The 12,054-nt window shown below is 40.5% G+C and overlaps 1 protein-coding gene across 3 annotated transcripts in view; it reads left to right on the top strand.

The window, feature by feature from the left end:
* The window catches only part of Dpyd (dihydropyrimidine dehydrogenase), a 978,758-nt gene that overhangs the window by 411,986 nt on the left and 554,718 nt on the right, over window positions 1-12,054 (top strand). For all 3 annotated transcript variants that reach the window (XM_008833683.3, XM_029563832.1, XM_029563833.1), the window contains exons 9-10: window positions 9,517-9,624; window positions 11,556-11,725. In XM_008833683.3, coding sequence (XP_008831905.1) covers window positions 9,517-9,624; window positions 11,556-11,725 — 278 coding nt within the window. The remainder of the gene's footprint in view (window positions 1-9,516; window positions 9,625-11,555; window positions 11,726-12,054) is intronic.

Raw genomic sequence — 12,054 nt, 5'->3', positions numbered from 1 at the left:
CACACACACACTCACTTCCTGGTTATCTGACAGGCATTATCTCAAAAAATAAGGTGGAGAAATGGAAGAGGACACCACACACACACACACACACGCACACACACACACATGCACGTACGTGTACAGCACACATGCACATAAAAATAGGCACTTGTTTCTTCAAACATGACTGTTTAATTCCTATATGCCCCATTTTTGTTTTATCTAAAATGTGGATAGTAATTACATCATGTGTATCATAGTTATTTTGATAATTCAAATGGATTAGTTACACTGTAAACCCCCTATCTGCCGGGCACTTATAGTAGTAGGACCTGTAGTCAATAAACGTTGAACAAAATTTTCTGTATAAAGCAGAACTTTCTTTTTTCAATAACTTGAAAATTATCATTTTCCAATATTTCTTATGGATGTGTTGCTTTGTATAATGCATGCAGAAATAACAAAGCATTTTGCTACTGTTCTAGGAGAACAAGGGATCTATCTGGACTCGTTGCAAAACATCATTAATGAGCAATGTGGAATTGTATTGTCTGTCATACCATTGTTGATTCCTCTTTATTCATAAACTCCCCCTTCCTACTCAAAGATAAATTAAAAAGTCATTTCTGTGTCATTCTGAAATCATCCTCATGTGGACACATATCTTATTTATTAATATGCCATCAACTCTCAAGGAAGTCCTTCTTTGATAGATGGATATTTGCAACTTTCATTACTTTTCATATTTCACTTAAAGTTGCTTCATTTTTCTTTCCTTGTAGAACTTTACTTAAATTTGCTGAAATTGAATATTTTTCTTTGATTTAAACTTTATTCTTTCCTTGCCAGAGATGTGAAGTTTGAGAGAATTTATAAACTACAGAATAAATAAGCCTATCTTAACAGCAAAGGCTTGTTGAACATTCATTATGTACCACGTCTCAATGACACACATACACTCGTGCATATATGATATCCTTTAAATCTTGCATTCATGAGAATAGTGCAGTCATTATCTGTGGAGAGGATTGGAGAGATTGAGGAGTTCAATTTCAGGGATCTCTGGAGAAAACTAGAACCAGAAGGTGGATAAATGAATAGATGGATGGATGGATGGATGGATGGATGGATGAATTGGTGGGTGGGTGGGTGGGTGGGTTGGTGGGTGATGGATGGATGGATGGATGGATTGGTAGGTAGGTGGGTGGGTGGGTGGTGGATGGATGGACGGATGATGCATGCATGCATGGATGCATGGGTGCATGAATGAGCGCATGGATAGGTACATGATTTTATATACAAATGGGTGGATGGGTGAGTGGACAGATTGATATAGGTTAAATTATTTATTTTAGGAAATTTTCCATTGTAAATTTATAGTTAAAAACTTAAAAAACTGTATCAAGCCAAAGAGTAGATTTCTCAGATAGAATCTTGAGTTTTAGTATTTTTTAATACACAGTTTCATGTAGCTCAGGCTGTCCGTGAACTTGCTGTATTGCTGTTTATCATGTCATCCAGTCTGGCCTTCAACTCAATATGTAGCTAAAGAGAATGACCTTGAACTTCTGATCCCCCTGCCTACACCTCCCCAGTCCTGATCTTACAGTACATGAATAGAATTTTGTCTTTCTTAGAGAAAGTGCAGTTTTGTTCTTAAAACCTTTAAATGATTGAATATGGCCTGCCCACACAATTAAGATAGCTTTTAGTTAAAGTCAACCAATTATAGTTTTCAACAACATTTTAAATAGGCTTCCACAGCAATACCTACATTAGTATTTGAGTGACACATAAAACACAAGGTCACAGGCACTTATACAAGATCACAGAACTGGTAAATGGGTAAAGGAAGGACTCGCTCCAGAGACTGGTGGTTAAGACCTGCTTCTAATTACACTATAGTGTTATGGGTGCTGATCTACCAAATCTCTGTGAGAAGAACTTTAAAGTCACTGTATTGGGCACAAGTCACTTGTGCTGGGGAAAGAGCTCCATGAGAATTGGAGCTCTGTATGTGACCTAGGCTATGTAGGCTACAGGATAAGTTATGTTGAGTCTTACTAGCTGCTGGATCTTTTTTTTTGTCTGCTTAAGTCAACATTTATTTCTCAAAACATCTAGTCAGTCGTCTCTGAGGCATTTGTAGAGACACTCAGGCCCAGTAAATGTTCAGTCTATTAAAAGGCCAAATGCAAAAAAAAACTGAAGCACAAGGAGCCCAGCTGTCTTTAGCACTCTCTTGATCCAAGTGAGCAATGAATGAATGAATGAATGAATGAATGAATAAATAAATAATAATTTTGTCAATGCATTTTCTTCTGAAATGACCTTGTTGAAGAGAAAAAAAGTCATTTGAGTGAGGACAGTGGTAGGTTCCCTAAGAATGACTTGCACTTCTTCAGATAGTACTGATTTAGGTTAAGGACAGAAAACACTTACAGACTTACAGCTCTCTCTCTTTCCATTTTAACCATGGCAAATATTTCAAAAACTCAGTTTAGAAAAAGAGTAAGAGAAGAGTTTCAGGACCTTTTACCAGTGTCTGTGAAAAATTATCTCCCTTCATATTCCCTTGTGCCTTTTTAAAATATCATTTTAATAACTTCAATTAATTCTCTGAGAATTCCATGCAATGCATTTGGTTCCGACTCAACTCCTCTTCCATCTCCTCCAAGAGCTACCGTGACTTTCTCCCTCCTCTTAATTTCATACCTGCTTTATTACTACTTGTTTTTGAGCTGCATAATAGGCCTTGCCTTATCATATCACTGTAAAACTGTATCACACTTTAGGCTGATTTTCTCTTTGCTTGAAATTTAGATATGAAAATGAAATGGTATAAGAGCACTCCATCTGTGTGATAGAGAACATGTCATCTGTGATGCAATGTGATAGATCATATCATCTGTGATGAAGTGTGATCCAGAGAGCATGTCATCTGTGGTGCAGTGTGATACAGCATGTCATCAATGGTGCAGTGTGATAGAGCATGTCATCTGTGATGCAGTGTGATAGAGAGCATGCCGTCTGTGGTGCAGTGTGAGAGAGAGCATGCCGTCTGTGGTGCAGTGTGAGAGAGAGCATGCCGTCTGTGGTGCAGTGTGAGAGAGAGCATGCCGTCTGTGGTGCAGTGTGATAGAGAGCATGCCGTCTGTGATGCAGTGTGATAGAGAGCATGCCGTCTGTGGTGCAGTGTGAGAGAGAGCATGCCGTCTGTGGTGCAGTGTGAGAGAGAGCATGCCGTCTGTGGTGCAGTGTGAGAGAGAGCATGCCGTCTGTGGTGCAGTGTGAGAGAGAGCATGCCGTCTGTGGTGCAGTGTGAGAGAGAGCATGCCGTCTGTGGTGCAGTGTGATAGAGAGCATGCCATCTGTGGTGCAGTGTGAGAGAGAGCATGCCATCTGTGGTGCAGTGTGAGAGAGAGCATGCCGTCTGTGGTGCAGTGTGAGAGAGAGCATGCCGTCTGTGGTGCAGTGTGAGAGAGAGCATGCCGTCTGTGGTGCAGTGTGAGAGAGAGCATGCCGTCTGTGGTGCAGTGTGAGAGAGAGCATGCCGTCTGTGGTGCAGTGTGAGAGAGAGCATGCCGTCTGTGGTGCAGTGTGAGAGAGAGCATGCCGTCTGTGGTGCAGTGTGAGAGAGAGCATGCCGTCTGTGGTGCAGTGTGAGAGAGAGCATGCCGTCTGTGGTGCAGTGTGAGAGAGAGCATGCCGTCTGTGGTGCAGTGTGAGAGAGAGCATGCCGTCTGTGGTGCAGTGTGAGAGAGAGCATGCCGTCTGTGGTGCAGTGTGAGAGAGAGCATGCCGTCTGTGGTGCAGTGTGAGAGAGAGCATGCCGTCTGTGGTGCAGTGTGAGAGAGAGCATGCCGTCTGTGGTGCAGTGTGAGAGAGAGCATGCCGTCTGTGGTGCAGTGTGAGAGAGAGCATGCCGTCTGTGGTGCAGTGTGAGAGAGAGCATGCCGTCTGTGGTGCAGTGTGAGAGAGAGCATGCCGTCTGTGGTGCAGTGTGAGAGAGAGCATGCCGTCTGTGGTGCAGTGTGAGAGAGAGCATGCCGTCTGTGGTGCAGTGTGAGAGAGAGCATGCCGTCTGTGGTGCAGTGTGAGAGAGAGCATGCCGTCTGTGGTGCAGTGTGAGAGAGAGCATGCCGTCTGTGGTGCAGTGTGAGAGAGAGCATGCCGTCTGTGGTGCAGTGTGAGAGAGAGCATGCCGTCTGTGGTGCAGTGTGAGAGAGAGCATGCCGTCTGTGGTGCAGTGTGAGAGAGAGCATGCCGTCTGTGGTGCAGTGTGAGAGAGAGCATGCCGTCTGTGGTGCAGTGTGAGAGAGAGCATGCCGTCTGTGGTGCAGTGTGAGAGAGAGCATGCCGTCTGTGGTGCAGTGTGAGAGAGAGCATGCCGTCTGTGGTGCAGTGTGAGAGAGAGCATGCCGTCTGTGGTGCAGTGTGAGAGAGAGCATGCCGTCTGTGGTGCAGTGTGAGAGAGAGCATGCCGTCTGTGGTGCAGTGTGAGAGAGAGCATGCCGTCTGTGGTGCAGTGTGAGAGAGAGCATGCCGTCTGTGGTGCAGTGTGAGAGAGAGCATGCCGTCTGTGGTGCAGTGTGAGAGAGAGCATGCCGTCTGTGGTGCAGTGTGAGAGAGAGCATGCCGTCTGTGGTGCAGTGTGAGAGAGAGCATGCCGTCTGTGGTGCAGTGTGAGAGAGAGCATGCCGTCTGTGGTGCAGTGTGAGAGAGAGCATGCCGTCTGTGGTGCAGTGTGAGAGAGAGCATGCCGTCTGTGGTGCAGTGTGAGAGAGAGCATGCCGTCTGTGGTGCAGTGTGAGAGAGAGCATGCCGTCTGTGGTGCAGTGTGAGAGAGAGCATGCCGTCTGTGGTGCAGTGTGAGAGAGAGCATGCCGTCTGTGGTGCAGTGTGAGAGAGAGCATGCCGTCTGTGGTGCAGTGTGAGAGAGAGCATGCCGTCTGTGGTGCAGTGTGAGAGAGAGCATGCCGTCTGTGGTGCAGTGTGAGAGAGAGCATGCCGTCTGTGGTGCAGTGTGAGAGAGAGCATGCCGTCTGTGGTGCAGTGTGAGAGAGAGCATGCCGTCTGTGGTGCAGTGTGAGAGAGAGCATGCCGTCTGTGGTGCAGTGTGAGAGAGAGCATGCCGTCTGTGGTGCAGTGTGAGAGAGAGCATGCCGTCTGTGGTGCAGTGTGAGAGAGAGCATGCCGTCTGTGGTGCAGTGTGAGAGAGAGCATGCCGTCTGTGGTGCAGTGTGAGAGAGAGCATGCCGTCTGTGGTGCAGTGTGAGAGAGAGCATGCCGTCTGTGGTGCAGTGTGAGAGAGAGCATGCCGTCTGTGGTGCAGTGTGAGAGAGAGCATGCCGTCTGTGGTGCAGTGTGAGAGAGAGCATGCCGTCTGTGGTGCAGTGTGATAGAGAGCATGCCGTCTGTGGTGCAGTGTGAGAGAGAGCATGCCGTCTGTGGTGCAGTGTGATAGAGAGCATGCCGTCTGTGGTGCAGTGTGATAGAGAGCATGCCGTCTGTGGTGCAGTGTGATAGCATGCTGTCTGTGGTGCAGTGTGATAGAGAGCATGCCGTCTGTGATGCAGTGTGATAGAGAGCATGCCGTCTGTGGTGCAGTGTGATAGAGAGCATGCCGTCTGTGGTGCAGTGAATGAGATGATCCACTCATTTGCAGCTTGAAATCTTAACATGCAGCATATGTAAGTGGCTTTTTTTTTTTTTTGCCTAAATATGTGCATGCTAAACGCAGTTATCTTTAAGTTGGGGGAAAATTGTTTTTCATTAAAATGTTAATATCATCGTAGCCCTCTCCACCAAGGTTTTTAAAACTGAATTATATAAAAAACTACGCATTGATATAATATTGCGATGCTCTCAATATGCCTAAACGATATTCATTTGGGACAGAAAATGAGGAGCCCCTTGCCCTTGGTTCATGTAGAAACTAAGGAAGAGATAAGTGAATCGGCTAAAATTCTCAGATAATTACAGCAATGTTTTAAAGGAAAAAATGGTCTTAAATCTATGAACAGATCTTTATGGAGAGATGGTCAGGATGCTCGACAAGGAAGGAAACATTTGCTTCATCTGAGCAGACTCAGGAAGTTTATTGCTGGTTAAATACAACTACAGGGTTGTCCCGATTTCTGATCAGATAGGAGCCTACCTTATCTGAGATGACCAACGTCATCCTTAGTCCATGCTAATAACTCCATGTTTGTCAATAACCACATTTAGTTTTAAAATAAACTCTACCTCTGAAGAATGAACCATTAGTAGATCATTAGCAGTATGTAAAACTAAACTTCTATTTCCCCAAATTATTAGAATTGACATTATCTTTTCTTTTTCCTTGGATAAAGTTATGGCTAAAATATGCATTTTGTTCATCCTTTTAAATTAATTTGAGTTTATTATTAATCTTATTTTTGAAAATTCATTTTTTAAATTATTTATTTACTAACCACATACTTAGGAAGCATTTCATTACAATAGCATTGGCATTCAATAACAATTTCCAGAGCTAAGATGAATCTCTTTCAGAATTGGCTATAACTTTTTAGGTTTAACAGCTGAGTTAATACAGTTATATAATATTGTACTCAGTATAAACTTTATAAGACATAAAATTGAATGTGGTTTTAACCTTTAAAAAGATCTCCATTTCATTTTAAAATACACTGTTCATACAGAAAAACTTTTATAGCTGATTGATACATGTTATAGAAAAATTGGAAAATAAAGAAATCTGAAAATAGAATATTCATGATCTGTCAGAAGTTATCACTGTTCAGAGCACATGTTCTATAGGTTAACTCTTCTAAAATTGACATAATATTATAATTCATAATATTGCAAACGTTTCATATCCTATTTTAATGAATTCTGTTTTGACTCTAATCTGATACATATTTTCAAATATTTATTTTAATGACAAATTTTGTTTTCTTTTTTTTAATGAACAATGAGTAAAACTCATTTATTCCTACCATCGGATTCTGGTATTTGTTCATCCTTTTTTATTTTTCGCACTGATTCCTTTTTATATCACACCTCTATTTGCATGTATTTGTTTTCCGTGGCATAGATTCCAAGCGACAATGTTTGGAAATTCAGCCACAATGTGTGTGCCTGCTAAAAGAGTATGTAAGCTCTGTTTTCACACCTATTAGATGGTTTGATTTTCTTGAATTCTTTACTTTTAAATAAATAAACCATACAAGTTATTTAAACTTACATTTCATTAGCCATAAATGAAAGTAATATCTTTAATTAGTTGCTTTTCTGTTACTGTGATAAAACATGGCAACCAAGGGCAACTTGAGAGGGAGGACGGGTTTATTTCATCTTACAACATTTAGGTCAGAATCTATCACTGAGGGAAGTCAGGGTAGGAACTCAAGGCAGGAGCAGAGGCCATGGAGGAATATGGTTTACTGGTTTGCTTCCCTGGCTTGCTCAGCTACCTTTCTTATACAGCACAGGTCCATTTGCTTAGGGATGTCATTGCCCACAGTGGGCTAGGCCTACCTTCATCAATTAGCAGTCAAGAAAATGCCTCACAGACATGACTACAGGCCAGTCTTATGGAGGAAATTCCACTTATCATTCGGGAGTGTGTTGTTTAATCTCCATGAGTTTGTGCAGTTACTAGGTGTATTAGTCACTTTTCTGTTGTTGTGATAAAATATCAGGCAACCAAGGGAACTTATAGAAGGAAAAGTTTATTTAGCTTATGGTTCCAAAGGGGCAAGAGACCATCATGGCAAGGAGGCATGGCGGCAGAAGTGGCTGATGTAGAAGAAAATTTAGTGCTCACATCTTGTAACAAAGAGCAACTGGGAATCCAGCGAGGTTTAAGAACTCCCAAAGCCCACCCCCAGTTATGTGCTTCTTCCAGCATGGCCTAACCTTCTAAGACCTCCCAAAACAGTGTCACCAACTGAGGACACAACGTCCAAATACTTGGAACCTGTGGGAGACACTCTCATTCAAACCACCACAAATATTCTACTTACTGTTTTTGTTTTATGTGTATGAGTGTATTACCTGCATGTATGTAAGTGCACCCAGCAGTGCCCGTGGAGGTCAGACGAGGGGGTCAGATCCCCTGGAACTGGAGTTACAGGGGGTTGTTAGCCTCCATGTGGGGAATGAGAATGAAACCTGGGTCCTCTTTAAGAGCAGCCAGTGCTTTTAACTGCTGAGCAATCTTTCCAGCCCCATATTTTTATGATCTATAAGCTACTTATATATTTTCTTCTTCCTGTTTCATTATTCTTTATGAGGTTATTGAACAGTTAATGTTTTTCTTATTGATGTACATTTTGTAGATTTAATGCTTTTTCTTATTGGTAATAAGAAGCTGCTTTGAATATTAAAAACTAAAAGATTTAATCTGCTAAACATTCTGGGTCATTCTTGCTGTGTGCATCCCCGATGGCTGATTCACGTCTGTCATATAATTTTATTTTCTTTTTAATTGATAAGACTTCATTCATATAGTCTGGATATAAATCCTTTGTTGGGTTTGTGTGTTATTTTTCTCAGGCTATAGCTTTAAAATTTTCTTAATAAAACATTTTGATATACAGAAAATGATTTAATCTGTTTAATCACTAACATTATTATTAGTAGTATTACTATTAATTAGTATTACTATTATTGTGTGTGTACATGGTGATGATGGTGGTGAGCATGCCACAGCCAGCTTGTGGAAGTTAGAAGACAACTTTTTAGAGTCTGTTCTCTCCTTCCATCTTTACATACTAAACTCAACTCAGCAGACTTGCATGGCAAACACCTTTACCTGCTGAGCCATCTCACCAGCCCTAATCATTCATCCTCTAAGTCATTTATAGTTTTCAAATTCACAAGTACTTGAATTTTTATTATAAAATGGAATTTTCTTCATTATATCTTTATATTCATTCTTTTGGAATGACCCCCCTTCTTTATTAATTAGATAAATATGTATCCATATTTTCTTTCAATTTATGGTTAAGGGCTTTTAATAGGACCTTATTTCTCCTTAAAAATTTTGTATTTATAGCACAAGGAAAATTTAACTTGATTCTCCCCTTTAACACTATAACACTGTGCACTATGTTCTATGTATTTTTGTATAATATGTTTATCTTGCTCTGTGTATACATATATGCATCTGAGTGTATTATCTGCATGTGTGCATGTGCACTCATGTCATGCAGCACCCATGCAGGTCAGAAGAGCGTGTCGGATCCGCTGGAATTGGAGTTAGGTGGGGCTGTTACTCTCCATTTGGGCACTCAGAGCCAAACCTGGGTCTTCTGCAAGAGCAGCCAGTGGTTTTACATAAATTAATCTGTGATTTACAATGTGTACTAGTTTCATATTAAAGGTATACCATGAAGTCTGTTAGGGTGTGCTATGTATATTTTTATTTTGTAAGTTAATAAGTTTTTTCTGCTGAAAGCTCCATTATTTTAAAGATTGTAGTTATTTTATTTTCCTATCCAGTTGGTACAGTGCTAATGATATTCTTTGAATTTTATTGAATAGGTTTGCCAGAACCCAATAAAGACCGTATTTTCCAGGACCTTACACAAGAGCAGGGGTTTTATACATCCAAAGACTTCTTGCCACTTGTCGCCAAAGGCAGTAAAGCAGGTAAAACCTATTGCCTTTTGTTCTCAACTTTGTCTGTGTTGCTTCAGGCATTATAAATTTATATTAAAATCAAACTTGCTAGGACACTGTTCATATCTTACCTGGATCCTTGAATAAACAGTACCAAGGTAAAACATTAAAAACCCTGATATTACAGTTTGCCAAAAATATCGATTTGTCCATTCTTCCAAGACAGCACCATGATAAAGATTTTTATTGTATTATGTGTAAGTCTAAATTGCAGCGTGAAAAATTAATTCAAAATAAAAAGGCTTTAGCAAACATTGGAAGACATTCTAGTAATAATGGTAAGATTTCTGCTTTGGGAGATGTTTTGAAATACGGTGAGTCTTCATATATCTAACATGTTATGTGTCTGCGGAGGCAGGAAGATCAAGGTCTCTTCTTTAGCAGTAATTTTAGGCAGTTAAAGCAAGACACTTTGATAGACACCCTGTTATTTCATGTACCCCAAGAAGAGCAGCCTGACGGTAAGACTGCCAGGTATTGGCTCCACTGGTGTCCTTGATAAAGAACCTATAGTTTATTTCCTGAAACTAGATAATGTAAATCTTTTAAGTGTTTTTTCAGAAGATAGAGCTACAGCTATTTCTACATCTCATTACTTGAGGAAATAATGAAAACATAGGATTTTTTCTTGCAAAATTTAAAAAGGCAAGAAACTTCTTTTGTTAAATTATTCAGAAGATAACCGTGAAAAATGCCCTCTATCTCTACTCCCCCCTCCCCTGAGTCCTGCCCCTTGTTTAGGAAGACCATAGTGCACCAAGCACATATTTAAGAATTACGGAATCCCTATTGTCTGATCCCAAACACAAAGTCTTCCAAACAACATGATTATACTTATTGAAATTATAGGTCTATTCATCATCTGTGGTGCCGTTTCAAAAATTATAGTAATTTATCTTATCAACAGCTTTATCCTTCTGATGATAAAGTGTTCTGCAGTACAGAATACCACCCGCATTTCCCTCCTTTCCAAGGATTTTCATAAGGATAGCAAATATTCCTGTAGATACCCTTGAAAAATAATCAATTGGAAAATCGTATTTCTTGGACTGGCGAGATGGTTCAGTGGGTAGAGACACTTGCGGGTCTAAAGATTTGGATTACGTCCCCGAATCTCACAGGCAGCAAACGAGAACCAACTCCTAAGAGTTGTCACCTGATCAACACATGTGCATCGTGGCTCATGGGCACCTGCATACACACACACACACACACACACACACACACACACGCATGCACGCACACACACAATAATAATAATAAACAAAATATTTTTAAAACAATGAAAATCACACTACTTTTTTCACAGTTTAACAGACAGAACCAAAGGAATGAAATTAAGTGAAAAGCTTTTAATTTAGACATAGTTCTCAGAAATTCTTGAGTTACAAAAACTGAATTTATTCCTCATGTTAATTTTAACATTTATTAAATGTAATATAATAAAGCTCTGTATTAGGAATTATATAAGATAATGTATAAAATATTCTAATTAAATGGTTCATATTATTGACCCAGACCATATGGATCACTGTTTTCTACTAAGGAACAGAAATTTAATGATGCAAAAATAAAAATACATATTGCAACTTCGACAAAGAGAATCTTAATTGATTCATTACATTTTTATTCTGACGTAAACTCGTCAAAATGTGTTGTAGCAATCCTTCTAAAAGGAGAAAAGGGAGCTAAAGGAACTGAGTATGAAATTACATATATACCATATTTTAAAAATGGAAATAAAACTGTCTTTCAACGAAGCAGAATAATTTGATAGTGACACTCCACCCTGGAAAACTGCAAGATGCAATTTTACAGTGCTTTGAGTACAAGTCTCTTTTGAGCTGTCATGCAGAAATTGTTTCTCTACTTGAAAATGGGCTTCTCCTTTCATCGTTCAGGGATGTGCGCCTGTCACCCTCCGTTGCCATCCATTCGGGGAGCCGTGATTGTACTTGGAGCTGGAGATACTGCCTTTGACTGCGCAACATCCGCTCTGCGTTGTGGAGCCCGCCGCGTGTTCATCGTCTTCAGAAAGGGCTTTGTTAACATTCGAGCTGTCCCTGAGGAGGTAAAGTGGAACCATCAGGAAAGACAGAGGTGTAATACAGCAGATTTTAGGCGATAAGACTTGTTATGCGGTCCTAATTTAAATCACTAAACAGTTCTCGAGATGAACGAATGCAAATTTGTGAAAAAAAAAATTGGAGGTTATATGTAATTACTTTCATTTGGACAGCCCACTTGAAAGTTTTAAAGATTGATTTGGATGAAATGAGAAATTCGTTTGGATCAAAAGCACTAGCCCGCTTTTGTGTCATCTAATTAATAACAGTGACAAGTCTCCCATAACCTGAATAATTGACATGCTGTGTGAATTTTGTAATTAGTGACATTAAA

The sequence above is a fragment of the Nannospalax galili genome, unplaced genomic scaffold (assembly GCF_000622305.1).
Source record: "Nannospalax galili isolate Female #2095 unplaced genomic scaffold, S.galili_v1.0 scaffold255, whole genome shotgun sequence".
Lineage (NCBI taxonomy): Eukaryota > Metazoa > Chordata > Mammalia > Rodentia > Spalacidae > Nannospalax > Nannospalax galili.
The sequence above is the reverse complement of the archived record's forward strand: the minus strand, read 5'-3'. Positions and strand labels throughout refer to the sequence as shown.